Raw genomic sequence first — 14,748 nt, forward strand, 5'->3', positions numbered from 1 at the left:
ACAGTAGCCTACATCAAAATTACCCCATGATTTACTCACACTACGGCAATCTGAGATACACATGCCCATCATCACATGTTCAGGCCTTCACAAAGGGAATCCACACGGCTGCACAGGGTTAAAGGATTAGTCCGTTTTCTTTTAAAAAATCCAGATAATTTACTCACCACCATGTCATCCAAAATGTTGATGTCTTTCTTTGTTCAGTCGAGAAGCAATTATGTTTTTTGAGGAAAACATTTCAGGATTATTCTTATTTTAATGGACTTTAATGGACCCCAACACTTAACAGTTTTAATGTAGTTAAAAATTGCAGTTTCAAAGGACTCTGAACAATCTCAAACGAGGCATAAGGGTCTTATCTACTGAAACGATTGTCATTAGATCAAGGATGACGTATCGAAACTACGCCCCAGTGTTTACAAGTGTGGAGAAAGAGGACCGTTCTGACATTGTTGTATGCCGAATTATACAAATTATTGTCTTTGTGTCAGTTTATTGTTTAAAATGGTCCGCAAATGTGCGTTTCATATATGTAACACGTGAGGTCACGCAATTACGTGAAGTCACGCTGGCTCGTCACACAGCCGGAGGAGGAAGAGAAGTTGTAGTTTAAAAGTGCATATTTTTTATTTTTCTTTCTGAAAATGATGATGGTTTTGCTAGATAAGACCCGTATGCCTCGTTTGGGATTGTTTAGAGTCCTTTGAAGCTGCGTTGAAACTTCAATTTGAAACTGCATTAAAACTGTTAAGTGTTGGGGTCCAATAGAGTCCATTAAAATGAGAAAAATCCTGGAATGTTTTCCTCAAAAAACATAATTTCTTCTCGACTGAACAAAGAAAGACATCAACATTTTGGATAACATGGTAGTGAGTAAATTATCTGGATTTTTTTTAAAGAAAATTGACTAATCCTTTAATAAAGGTCTTCTGTGGGTAATCAATGTGATTTTGTAAGAAAAATATTTAAATTTCATACTATTACATTTTTTTTTAATAATAACTAGCTTCCGGTAACGACGCCATCTTGGACTCACACAGTTTTAGCACATTGGCCATTGGTTGCCATGGGAACATTGTGCAGTGACTCTTGTGAATCAAAGTCCAAGCATTGTTACCGAAAGCTATAACTGTAGTTTATAAAGTTTAAAATATGGATATTTTTCGAAAAAAAAACACATTGATTACCTGCAAAAGACCTATATTAACCCCTAGGAGACGTGTGGATTATTTCTGTAAAGGATGGATGCACTTTTTTGGGCTTCAAGTCAGAAATTGTTCCCTGATCCCTGTTTTCTACCCTGTTTGAGATTTAATAAAATAACTCCAAATTGTTAATACATTTAAAAGAAAAAAGAAAACAACCAATGTTTATATGTAGCCTCCTTTGAATAGAGATTACATGATGAAGACATAATCACAAAAATATTTATAAAAATGTCATAGAAACATTTAAGAAAAAAATCTTACTATTATGTATACAATCATTTCAAAATTTCCTTTATCTCGTTCCCCGCCATTGACGAGTTATATCGTCAATTAAGACAAAACGTTTCCATGGTAATGACGCTTCCCTGATGAGTTTTTACTGCAATCTATAATTCCGCTATTATCCACTAGGTGGTGCTCTTAATTGATTTAAAAAAAAAAACTAAAGCATCAGGGAATTCAACAACACTGAAAACTTTGTGTATGTTTTGATCATCGTTCTGAATCTGATGTCTAACAAAAGTCCTTTACAAAAATGCAATTATCTCAGCTTTTTGCTCAAAATTTGGTATTTTTGAAGAAACCCATCTATATTGGAAAGGTAATAAAAAGAGAACAAATGAAGATAGGATGAAAAGTTTTTTATTGTTTGTTTGTTTGAAAGCAGAGGGTCTGTTATTTCATGTTATATATTGTACGTTTATATATTTACAGAAGAAATTTTTTCTGGAAGGCATTTTGTGAAAATCACAAAAAATGCTGGCGGGCAACTTTTATGAAAAAGGTTGGGCAGGAAAAAAAATAGGTCATCCGCTCATCCCAGATTAAAAATGTATTCAAAATTATCTATCATTGTTTCTAGCATGTCTCATGACTAGTCATCACATGCATCATGATGAAATACCCAGTCACAACACACACAAGAACCAATTATCATCTTACAAACTGCACAAACATATTTAAAATGCAATGTTACATTCCAAACCGCTTGCTTGCTTGTTTGTTTTGTTCTAAAATATATCAGAACAAGTTCATTGACTCATACTTGGCCACTTATAACTCAGGTACCTATCTAATGGTGCCAAACTTCTGCATGAGGGTGCCACTGTGCCAGAACAACAATTACCCATAATACACTGCAAAATCATCAGCCAAAAAGTCTATATTGGTTTTATTAATCTGTTACTTTTATGCAACAATGTTATGTTGGCTGAACAAATAATTCTAAAGTAAAGCTGACAAGACACACTTTTTTGTTGAAAGAACTAGATTAAATTAATTCACTTTTTAAAGTTATCACAACATGAAAGAATTAAGTAAAATTGGCAAACGTGAAAGTTCATTTTTCATGGAGTGCCGAGTCGCCATTTTAGATATAGATGCATTTTACACAAATAAAACGCGGCATATTCATTACTTATTAAATATGCTTAATTGTATATAAATTGTTTTGAATGGATTTACATGTAAAAATTTGGGTTGTATGTGAAGTATGTGAATTAACCTGCACTGCAAAGATTAGCCAGCAAACGTGAACCAACTGGCAAGTTACCGTTTTTATAGGGATGCACCGATATGGAAATTTTGGCCGATACCGATAACCGATAACTCTTTATATTTGGGGGCCGATAACCGATATATATAGGCCGATAAATATTCATATTAATTTCACAATGAAAAACTCCCAGACCGCGGACATCTTGTCTTTGCGCTAGACTAGCATACTCTTCTTAAGCCCGCAACATGTGTCATCTTCGTGCTATGTCACAGAAAGCACAAATCAAAACTCCACATGGCCAGTAATGAGCAAGTGAAGTGGTTCAACAAACCAAAATAATCCATAATTTATCAGCTTTTATTTATCAGCCTAATTTTGCTATCGGACCGATAACCGATAATATTAAAAATAAGCGGTTATCGGCCGATAACGATATGTCGGTCGATATATCGTGCATCTCTAGTTTTTATTTATTCATTTACAAAAATAGAAATGCTGTTCACCTACAGAGAGACATCCCACTGTGTGCTGATTGCCTTTGGTTCTTGAACGACTATAAAATCGGCTAATCATGGGATGATAGCTGACATCAGCCAATAGCATGGCCTGTAGCCAGATGCATAAAGCGGACACAGAAAAACACAGACACTGTGATCCAATTTGAACACAGAGAGGCTTATGACACGACAATACAGTCAAAGAGCCGGCCAGATTCACATAGTACAACTGACCTCTGGCCGCAACATCCAAATAAACCAACTATGTGTCTTTCTTTCTAGCTGACGTTTTTGCGATTATATGGATATCTCTTGGGGCCGACTAGGAGAAAAGAGGAAATGGGCCCTAGAAAAGTATGCAACCCAATGACTTTCGATACACCCATTCAAACTCAGCTAAAACCATGTTTGCAATGAGAGTCATGCATTTGCAAAATTTTCATTAAGAAAATCACCTGAATACGTCTCGCCTGATGGTTGCAGTGGTTACACGTATCACACAACTATACTTATTTTGTTACCACAGTATCATGTGATAGAAACCCAACCCGAAACCTGGTGAGAAATCCTGACCAATGAACAAACCACATGGTGAAGGTGCTTTAAATACTGGTGAGGGAAGGTTGGGAATTTTTTTGCATATAAAGGTTTAAAATACAAATAGTGAACTCCTTTAGTCTACAAATCCTTAAAATAAATCTTTGGACTGACTGCATAATTTATAGTGTAGAAATCATTACAATGTTGGTTGTACATCCATACAAGCAGCTATCATCATAATGGTAACAATTTACAGTAAGGTTGCTTTAAGTAAGCATACATGAACTAACAATGAACAATACTTCTACAGCATTTATTAATCTAGTTAACTTTCATGTGATTTTCAGCATTTACTTATACATTTTAAAATCATGGGCGGTGTCCCGGACAGGGATTAGACTAGTCCTAGACTAAAATAAATGTAAGAGCTGAAAACTGAAAACTACTTGCACTGCCACCAAACTGAAAACTACTTGCACTGCCACTGACATATCTTAAAATACATCAGTGCCCTTTGTTTTGCCTAAAAATGCACACAAGTAATGTTTTAGCAAGGCATGTTTGTTAAAACTAGTTATATTTCCTAATTAAACTAAGGCCTATCCTGGCTTAAGCTAATCCCTGTCTGGAAAACCACCCCCAAAAGTTGTAACTGTTAACTTTACTTAATGCACAATGAATTAACATGAACAATTGCATAATTAAATAAAATTAACAGAAATGAATAAATACTGAAAAACTATATTGCACATTGTTAGATAATTTTAGTTAATACATTTACCAATGTTAACAAATATCATTTTATTCTAAAGTATCGAGCTGCATAACAATTAATCGCAACTAATCGTTTGCAGAATAAAAGTTTTTGTTTACATCATATATGTATGTGTTTTTATGTATAATAATTATGTATATATAAATAAACACACACACACACACACACACACACACACACACACACACACGTATATATTTAAAGGAAAACACCACCGTTTTTCAATATTTTACTATGTTCTTACCTCAACTTAGATGAATTAATACATGCTAGTGATGCACCGATGTATCGGCCACCGATATTTATCGGCCGATATTTGATGAATTTAAAACCACCGGCATATCGGCAATAGCACGAGAAAGGCCGATACCGATTGTTTATTAATTAACTGCATAAAGAAATCCATTATATGTAAAAAATGAGTTGATGTTGTTAATAAAATAAATGCTGAATAGCAAAACCCCCCTTTGAAGATTGTCATGCTGTCTTATTATATTTGTTTTAGCTTAAAGGCGGAGTCCACGATGTTTGAAAAACGGTTTGGAGAAGGAGACGGGCCGACTACCAAAACACACTTATAGCCAATCAAATCAAATCAAATGCCGGGTTGCGTATGTGTGGGGCGGGTCTATCAACAGAAGGTCCAGATTCTATTGGGGTAGGGGCGTGTTTGTTTAGGTGATTTCAAATATCAACATTGGCTTTCTAACATCATGGACTCCGCCTTTAATTTGTGCCTCTCTTATTATGTTGGTCAGTTGAATGTTAATTAGATCCAATCCATGTTCAGTAAAAATAATTTGATGCAGAAATAAACTAGCTAATAGACCAACTGTATAGTATTGTATACAAGTGTTTAATATCGTATCGGCATCGGTATCGGCCAGAAGTCGTCTGTTTAAATCGGTGCATCCCTAATACATACCTATCTTTTGTCAATGCGTGCACTTTCAATCTGTGTACACCGAATGTGTTAGCATCTTGAATGTGTTAGCATTTAGCCTAGCCCCATTCACTCCCACGGCCCCAAACAAGTTTTATTTTGAGCCACCATTCTTAATCATGTAACTACTCGTGTAACAGTCTTTAAATAGGGAAAACATGGAAGTGTTTGATGGCTTCTAAATTCATCCCTGTTTCGAGCCATAGGAATGAATGGGGCTAGGCTAAATGCTAAAACATTCACAAGGCACTGTACAAAGATTAAAAGTGCACGCATTGAAAAAGGATAGGTATGTTTTAATTTGTCTAAGTTGAGATAAGAACATAGTAAAATATTGAAAAACAGTGCTGTGATATACACTTTTATATTTATATATCATTTTTAATATATATAAATATGTAATATATACATTTTTTTCAAATTATACATCTATGTGGTTGTATTTATATATAGATAATTATTATACACAGTACACACACAAAAATTATGTGAACAAAAACTGCAATTTTCTGCAAATGATTAGTTGCGATTAATCGTTAAACAGTCCTTGTATATATTGTATACACTTGTTTATTTCTTTATGTATTTTGAATTTAACAATCTTAAAAATATAATCTTGTTGTTCTTGTGCAATGGCAATAAAGTGCTTCACACGAGTCATAAACTAAATATATATTTAAGATCAGATTATTTCTATAGCAGTGTAATTTAGCAAAGGGCAACAGAACATGAACTATGATTATATTTATACAACTGCGAGGTTCAACAAGGTTCTTTACTGCAAAGCCATAGAAGAACCATTTTGATTCCTCAAAGAACCACTTAGTCAAAGGTTCTTAAAAGAACCATTTTTTACCATTTTATAATCTAAACAAACTTTGTGAAATAGAAAGGTTCTTTGTTTAAAACATTTAAACAAAAAAGGTTCTTCTATGGCATTTTTATCTCTAAATGCAATGTACTCAAACTTGACCTTTCATTCGCAGTCTTGCTAATGAATGAAACTAGGGCTGTCAATCTTCCTCTATAATCCCATTCGAATTTCATTCATTATTTTTTTTTAATATTCGATTTATAATCGATTATTTAATGCTCAAATCTGACTTATTAATATTTACTATACCCATCTACACACGTTGTAAAAACGGGCTTATGCATTGCCAATGCCACTATGAGCTCGTATAGTTGACTTGTTTTAAATTATGTCCACTAGAAGACATTGCAGTATTACTAATAAACATGTCATTATTTAATAACAGGTGATAGCTTTCTTGCTAATTAATGATTAAGCTTAGACACAAAATTAACCTCTCGACGGCGACGCGCACTATCTCGTGGACGGAAAGACGTCAGTTTTTTTTATGCTGCTAACAATATATATAGCCTACTGTGTACAAACAACAATAATAATAACATTGCTATACATCGTTTAAAAGGTCTAAGGGTTTAGCATCAGTGTATGGTGTCCGTTTTGAGATACAATTGCTCTAGCATCATAAATATAGTATTTTGTTACAGAAGTCCAGATGACAACATGCATAAAATAAGCTGACTCCTTACCTTTGTGCTGGTATAAGGAACGCGAATCGAATCCAGTCTGTTTCAGATGTGTGAATAACCCATAAAAACTCTCCAACAAAGTACATCCAATGACCATTTTTGTCCACAAATGCGTATAATCTATACTATTTACATCGGAACACTTGTATATGATATTACACTCGCGTTCAAAACCAGCGCTCAAACTTGTTTGTAAAAGTAGGCGGGAGTATAATACATAATATCCAAACAGCGCTGTCAAATATCGTGACGTCATCTGACTCGCGCGTTCCCCCAATGACTTCACGGAAAATATTGATAGACAGAACGTGTAGCCAATTAGATAACGAATTCAACGATCTTTGTATGAAGCTTTATTTCCTGGTGTGGAAACGGCATTTTATACGCTTATAGTGAACACATAAAAAATATTTTTAAATCTATTTTTTTAAAATCCCATTCGAATAGTAGTTTTAACATTCGATTAGTATTATTTTTTTTAATATTCGAATTATATTCGATTACTGAAATTCGTTTCAACAGCCCTAAATGAAACATGACATCAGCTGTGTACAGTTCTTTCTTGACTCATCTGACTGTACTATCAAACATTAAAGGATGTTTTTATGATTGAGTTTAAAAAATCTACACGAAAACATAACAAAAATATTGCAAATGTAAAAAATGAGCAGATAAATGCTTTCCATTATCAGTTGCGTTCCTGTATGTGTCTGGCAACCCGAGAGGGCTTGCCATGTTAAAAAGTGAATAATGATTGAACATTTTACTCTAGAGTTTGGCTTTACATCTCGTCTTTTCAGTACAACAACAAATTGTAATTTTTGAAAAGATTTATGCCAGAAAAAAATGGCCAAATATCAGCAACTGCAAAATATTTGTCTATCACTATATGGTATACATACTGCAATATAACACTAGCATCCCAATCTGAACATATCCTCTGTATCAGGCAGGTGGTAAACCTCCAAATCTCTGTGCAAGAAACCCACATTTTCATTGCATTTAAATGACATTTTGCACGTGTTGAAAACAAAACAATTCATGGTCTCTTCCCTAAACCAAAAGAGTGCAAATATCACTTCCGCATGCAATGATCATCCTTTCACAACACACATGTGGTTACAAGAGGCTAAAGAGCTTCTGCAAATAATCGCTGCTGCTGTTGTCTGGTGGCAAATCTACGACCCACCCAGGTCAAAAGTCAAGCAAACTAGTGTTTTGTATGTCAAAGAGCAGAATTAAAGGAGAAAAAAAGGAAATTAAAGGCTTTCAATCATTCTGAACATGACATGGCACTTTATTTTGAGAAATACTTCACCTAAATATAAGTTATCCAATAATTTACCCACCCTCATGCCATCAGAGATGCATGACTTTTTCATATGATTTATAGGAATTTGTTTAGTGATTTTCATACATGAAGTAAAGTCATTTTTTGGTGATTTAATAATAAAATCATAAAATTTACTCTACATATAATCATCTTACATGGGTGATTCTCACGAAACCATTGAAACACCACGGCACTAATGATTTTAGCTTCAAAATGTGTAATATAGTAACATTAAAAAGCATCAGAATTAACACAATACTGTGTTGTACCTTGCACAATGTGTGATTTCAACATAAGAATTTATAATTGTAAATTTTATCTCATTTTCTGCTGAAATTCTCATTACCGCAATTTGTCCGGCTGTGTTTGAACATGCGTTATTGTAATTTAATCAAATTAATAACACAAAAATATTAAGAAAAAAATAAATGGATGTTTTGCTAGACTACTTTAGATGACAGAAAAAATATTTACTGAATATTCATGTATAATAATAATGAAGAAAAATGAGGAAAATGATGTGTCCATGCCTGATGTTCTCATCCTCCGCAACACTTTTTGAGAACAGTTTAAGCACACATACAGAATTTAAATAAAGTTTGATTTTGAGTGACCAAGCACATGGACCAGTTACTTCAAGATGGCTACCAGGTAAGATCATTTTTTTACAGTTAATTTGAAATATTGTCTTGTCAGAATGCTTACACGACATTTTGATTATCATTACCGCAACAGATGCTTATTAAATGTTAATTTAATTAATAGAAGCATAATACTTTGATTTTAAATGCATGTGCAGAATCTCCAAATTATGTTCTTTCAGGTTTGTCATGTCATTTTGAAAATATGTCAGTTGATGTTTTCTGACTGTTGCGGTAATGAGATTTTTAGGACTAATTTTTTAAATTATGTTACAAAAAGTGTTAAATGATAAGTAAAAGTTTTTAAATTAATGTTCCCATTTACTCCAGACTTTGTTTTTCAATGTCTGGTGGGAAAAAAAGTAAATTTAAGCAATTTTTACATTTTCATGCTTGACATTTTTAAAACCAAGTTTTCGTGAGAATCACCCAAATACGGTGACAGCTTATCTGAGTTAAGTGTACAGGTCTGAATACAGCTTTTGAATTCTTGAAAAATTATTACAAGTCTGTATTTATATTTTAATCACTACCCTTTAGAAAGACAAAATAACTGTATTGAAACAGTCTAATATTTAAAAATTGCAAACCCGTTGTGTTTTCCGAATTTTGAGCTACAATCCATCCCAAAGTCTGTTGGCAGTAAACAGTGGCGATTTAGGGTTTAGCCACATTATACTGTCATAACTATAATAACAACAAACACAGTTAGTCAAACACAGATATCCTAAATGTCAGCTCAGTAGTTTACAGCCTCAGTGTCTTAAGGACAGAGCTGTATGTGTCAACTTACACATACTTTACAGAAGACCTTTGGTAAACCATCAAACAATTAATCAACCGACCCGACAAAGCACAAGGCATTACAGTTACAGATTATAGGGCCAAGATTAAAGCTGTATTGAAGAAAAAACATTAACTTTACACCCCTGCCTCACAACATTTAAACAAGCTTAACAAAAACACACACTCCCACTGAAGTAGGAGTAGGTGAGAGAACAAGATGGACAAAATCTGACCTTGAAACACAAAAAGGGAATAGCAGTGTGTGTGTTTGGGTATGTGAGTAACAGGAACAGGACCAATTCTATAAACTAGTGACATCATCGATTGGGCTCCTTCCTATTGGTCTGGTTTGTTGGATGCAATTTTCTTCTTTCACATTTACGTTAAAGGATTAGTTCATTAACCAGATAATTTACTCACCACCATGCCATCCAAAATGTTGATGTCTTTCTTTGTTCAGTCGATAAGAAATTATGTTTTTTGAGGAAAACATTCCAGGATTTTTCTCATTTTAATGGACTTTAATGGACCGTTTTAATGCAGTTTAATAATGCAGTTTCAACGCAGCTTCAAAGGACTCTAAACGATCCCAAACAAGGGTCTTTTCTAGCGAAACGATTGTCATTTTTGGCAAGAAAAATAAAAAATATGCACTTTTTAACCACAACTTCTTGTCTTCCTCCATTCATGTGACGCCAGCGCGATCTCACGTAATTGCGTAATGACGTCGAAAGGTCACGTGTTACACATATGAAACACACATTTGCTGATGATTTTAAACAATAAACTGACACAAAGACATTAATTAGTATCATTCGACATACAACAACGTCGGAACGGTCCTCTTTCTCCACACTTGTAAACACTGGGGCATAGTTTCGATACGTCATCCGTGACCTCAAGACGAGAAGTTGTGGTTTAAAAGTGCATAATTTTTTTTTCTTGCCAAAAATGACAATCATTTCGCTAGATAAGACCCTTATGCCTCGTTTGGGATTGTTTAGAATCCTTTAAAACTGCAATTTTAAACTGCATTAAAACTTGTGTTGGGGTCCATTAAAGTCCATTAAAATGAGAAAAATCCTGGAATGTTTTCCTAAAAAAACATAATTTCTTATCGACTGAACAAAGAGAGACATCAACATTTTGGATGACAAGGTGGTGAGTAAATTACCTAGATTTTTTTTAAGAAAATGGACTTATCCTTAAAAAACAATTAACAGTGAGATTGGGGATCGTCTAGATATTATCCAAGGGCCCAGAGCCCAAAATTAATTAAAACGGGACAAAACAAGCATCGTATTGGACCATATCAATATAGACGATATTTTCTCATCCCATATCTTGATTGGTAAAAATACTGATATATATTATCAATAGGGTTGGGTATCGATTCGGATGTTCCAGATTGATTCGATTTCGATTCACAAGCTATCAAATCGATTCGATTTCGATTCTCGGTCCGATTTTTATACTCGATTTTCGATTCAACTCAATGAATATAGAGAATATTATATTAGAATATATTAGAATAAAGACTGAATTAATGAATGACAGGCTCGCCTCTCGCTCTTTGGTAACATCACGCAAGGAAAAAAAGAGGGTGACATCTAGTGGAGAAGAAGACTAGTAATTAGATTAACATTAATCTTACGTTCAATGTTTGCAGAAATGAACATGGGGGAAAAAATCGATTCAAGGGCTTTAATTTGATTTTGAATCAACAACGTAAAAAAAACACGATTAATCAAAAAGTCTGGGGTTTTTTGCCCAGCTCTAATTATCAAAACTCGATATATCGCCCAGGCCTAAAATTGAAAGATTTTTAGTTATGCCAGGCTCTAGAATTTTATTGGGTAGAAATTGTGCAAGGGCCTACAAACTTCTTGTGGGCAATGGGATCTTAAAGGGATAGTTCACCCAAAAATGAAAATTCTGTTATCATTTACTCACCTTCACATTGTTATAAACCTGTATGTGTTTTTTTCTTCTTCTGATGAACACAAAAGAAGATATTTGATAAATGATGGTAAGAACACAGCTGCCATAACCATTGACTTCCATGGTAGGAAAACAAATATTATGTTAAAAGTATTGTGATAAATGACGAAGAAGATATTTTGATAAATGATGGTAAGCACACAGTTGACGGTACCCATTGAATTCCACCGTATTTGTTTATCCTAGTATGGAAGTCAATGGTTACAATCAGCTGTGTGTTTACCATCATGTATCAAAATATCTTCTTTTGTGTTCAGAAAAAAGAATTTCATACAGGTTTAGAACAACATGAGGATGAGAAAATGATGACAAAATTTTCATTTTTGGGTGAACTATCCCTTTAAAGTGCGATAAAGATTGCATCCACTGAGGTCAAAAGGACAAATACAGCAAAATCTGAATATTTGTGAGATACTTCCCTCAGTGGGAGATACTTCTCAGTTTTGCCTGTACTGTATTTAATGTAAAGCTGCTTAGATACAATGCAAAATTGTGAAAAGCGCTATAGAAAGAAATATGAATTGAAAGATTATTGCTGTTATTGGTGTGTTAGTGCTCCTCAAAACAACATAAAACAGTAACAGACCTTTTTTGAACTCCTCCAACATGGAATCCAACTTGGTGTCATGAAAAACAAAGTGGACCGGATGGTTGTAGAACTTGGTGATGGTTTTTAAGGAGGTGCAGTCATCTGGGTCCACAAAAGCGAGGTCTTTCACGAAGAGGATGTCAACGATATTGGTCTGTTCGCCCTCGAACACAGGGATGCGTGTGTATCCGCTCTCCATGATTTCCGACATGGTGTTGAAGTCCAGGATGGCATCGCTGTTGATCATGTAACAGTTACTCAGGGGAGTCATGATGTTCTGCACTGTTTTAGTCCTCAACTCCAGAGCTCCCTGGATCATGTTCAGCTCCTCTTTCACGAGGTCGTTGTATGGCTCAGTCACCCTGAGCATCTCCACCAGCTTTTCCCTATTGTACACGGTGCCTATCTCCTGGCCCAGCACGCAATCTAGGAGCTTACTGATGGGAAAGGACAACGGAAAAGTCACTAACATGAAAAACTTGGTGAGAACGATGGTGTTGGCACCTACCGCCAAGCCATGGCGAGAGCAGAGCGCCTGGGGAACAATCTCACCAAAGATCACAATGCCAATGGTCGACGCCACCACGGCACCTAAACCAGAACCGATGAGGTCATCGAGCAAGATGGTCAGTGTGGTGTTGACCAAGACGTTGCCGAGGAGAAGCGAACACAGCAGGTAGTTTCCTTTCCTCCGAATGGGCTCGATCTTGCGCGCAAACTTCTTTTCTTTTTCCGTCCCACAACTCTGCACTATTCGCAACTCCATGGGGTCCAAAGCCATGAGCCCCAGATTTAGCCCACTGAACATACCTGACAGCACCAAGAGGCAACATATCAACATCACCTGGAACCAAATAGGGAGAAGAGACTTCTTCTCCTCCACCACACGTAATATCCCATCATTCTCTCCCAGCAGATACCACTTTACATCTTGGCTATGTCTGAAGCACAAGCCATAATCCCTCTGAGACTCACTTTTCCTAAGTGATTTAATTTTGACTTGCAGCAGTCCAGATGTGCCCTGGCTGTTGACACTCATTGTGGTGCCGATGGAGAAGTCTTTTGTAAAATCTGCACAAGTCCTATTTAAAACAGAACTGCTGTCTTCCCCCCGGTCCATGAACTTAATCTGCGACCAGGTGTCATTACTGATCTGCAGTCCGTAGAACCTGAGCAAGATGTTGCTTTCCTCGGTTACCTGTATGATCCCGTCGTCGGTAGTTGTGGCGGGCTTGTCGCTCTTCTCCAGCCGCATGCCGAGGATCCTGCTGTCGCTGCCCAAGGTCTCCGCTCTGTATGTGCCTACTTTACACAAAAATAACACTGTTAAAGTCAGCGTGTAGCCTTTACCGATCCATTCTGTCGCCATGTTTGTTGCGCTCTCAACGGAATGACGGTTGACGTCACCTACTCATTTCACACAAGCCCGCCTTCCTCATTAACATAGCACTGGGAAACTCCAATCAGCTTGAGAAACGTCACATAATGAGGAAGAACGAGCCCTCTTGGGCTATATTTTGTTAAGGAACACCGGTTTTGCAGGACGGTTAAGGTGGAACGGCTGGATTACTGTGATAAATAATTGATGGGTTTGAGGTAAATTATGTAATATAATCTAAAAACGAATATGAATTTATTATTTTTTTCTGGTTTGCTATGTAATGTACATTTACATGTCAGATAAAATACCAAGGTAAATTTTATGAATAAACGCACGGGTCATATTTTAACCTAACACAAAAAATACACGAGAGTACATTTTTAATTAACAGATTATTTTATTTGTTTATATGTACATTCATTATAAAATTAGTTTAAACTGCCCACATACAAATAATTTTGTATTTACTATGCTAAACTATAGTAAAATTACTAGATACTATAGTGTTTTTGAAACGTTCCGTAATAAATATTAAAGCATACTACAATATTTACCAAAGCCTATCAATTTCCTATAGTTATACTATAGTTTAAATAAACAAAGTGTGGTAATTACTATAATTTTCCACAGTATAAAGTTACTACTAATTTTATTTCTATTTTTTTAGGTAAGCAAAAACTACTACGGTGTGAAATTACAACGGTTATTAACTAATATGCTTTACTAAAATCTTGTTTAATTATTTACTTTTGTGGTGTAACGCGACCTAGACATTTAACAGTATCTATGAGATTTTGTATTATTATTAAATTATTATTAAATTATTTTTACCATCACGTTTAAATATATGAAATGTCCCACTACAAAAATTATTGTGGTAATTTATATACTATAAATCTATATATATCTGTGTCAGTATTTGTAAGTTTTATGCAGCGCATGTCAAGTTTTACAATATGAACCTTTTACAATGGCGCCCTCTAAAGGACAGAC

General features: G+C 35.1%; 1 protein-coding gene across 2 annotated transcripts in view; it reads right to left on the reverse strand.

The window, feature by feature from the left end:
- The window catches only part of LOC129439729 (metal transporter CNNM4), a 46,090-nt gene extending 32,297 nt beyond the window's left edge, over positions 1 to 13,793 (reverse strand). The window contains exon 1 of one of the 2 annotated variants that reach the window (XM_055198491.2): positions 12,372 to 13,793. In XM_055198491.2, the coding sequence (XP_055054466.2) occupies positions 12,372 to 13,743 (1,372 nt within the window). In that variant the 5' untranslated portion in view covers positions 13,744 to 13,793. The remainder of the gene's footprint in view (positions 1 to 12,371) is intronic. The other variant, XM_055198492.2, reaches the window with a different exon arrangement.
- Positions 13,794 to 14,748: the final 955 nt, after the last annotated feature.

The sequence above is a fragment of the Misgurnus anguillicaudatus genome, chromosome 22, assembly GCF_027580225.2.
Source record: "Misgurnus anguillicaudatus chromosome 22, ASM2758022v2, whole genome shotgun sequence".
Taxonomy (NCBI): Eukaryota; Metazoa; Chordata; class Actinopteri; order Cypriniformes; family Cobitidae; genus Misgurnus; species Misgurnus anguillicaudatus.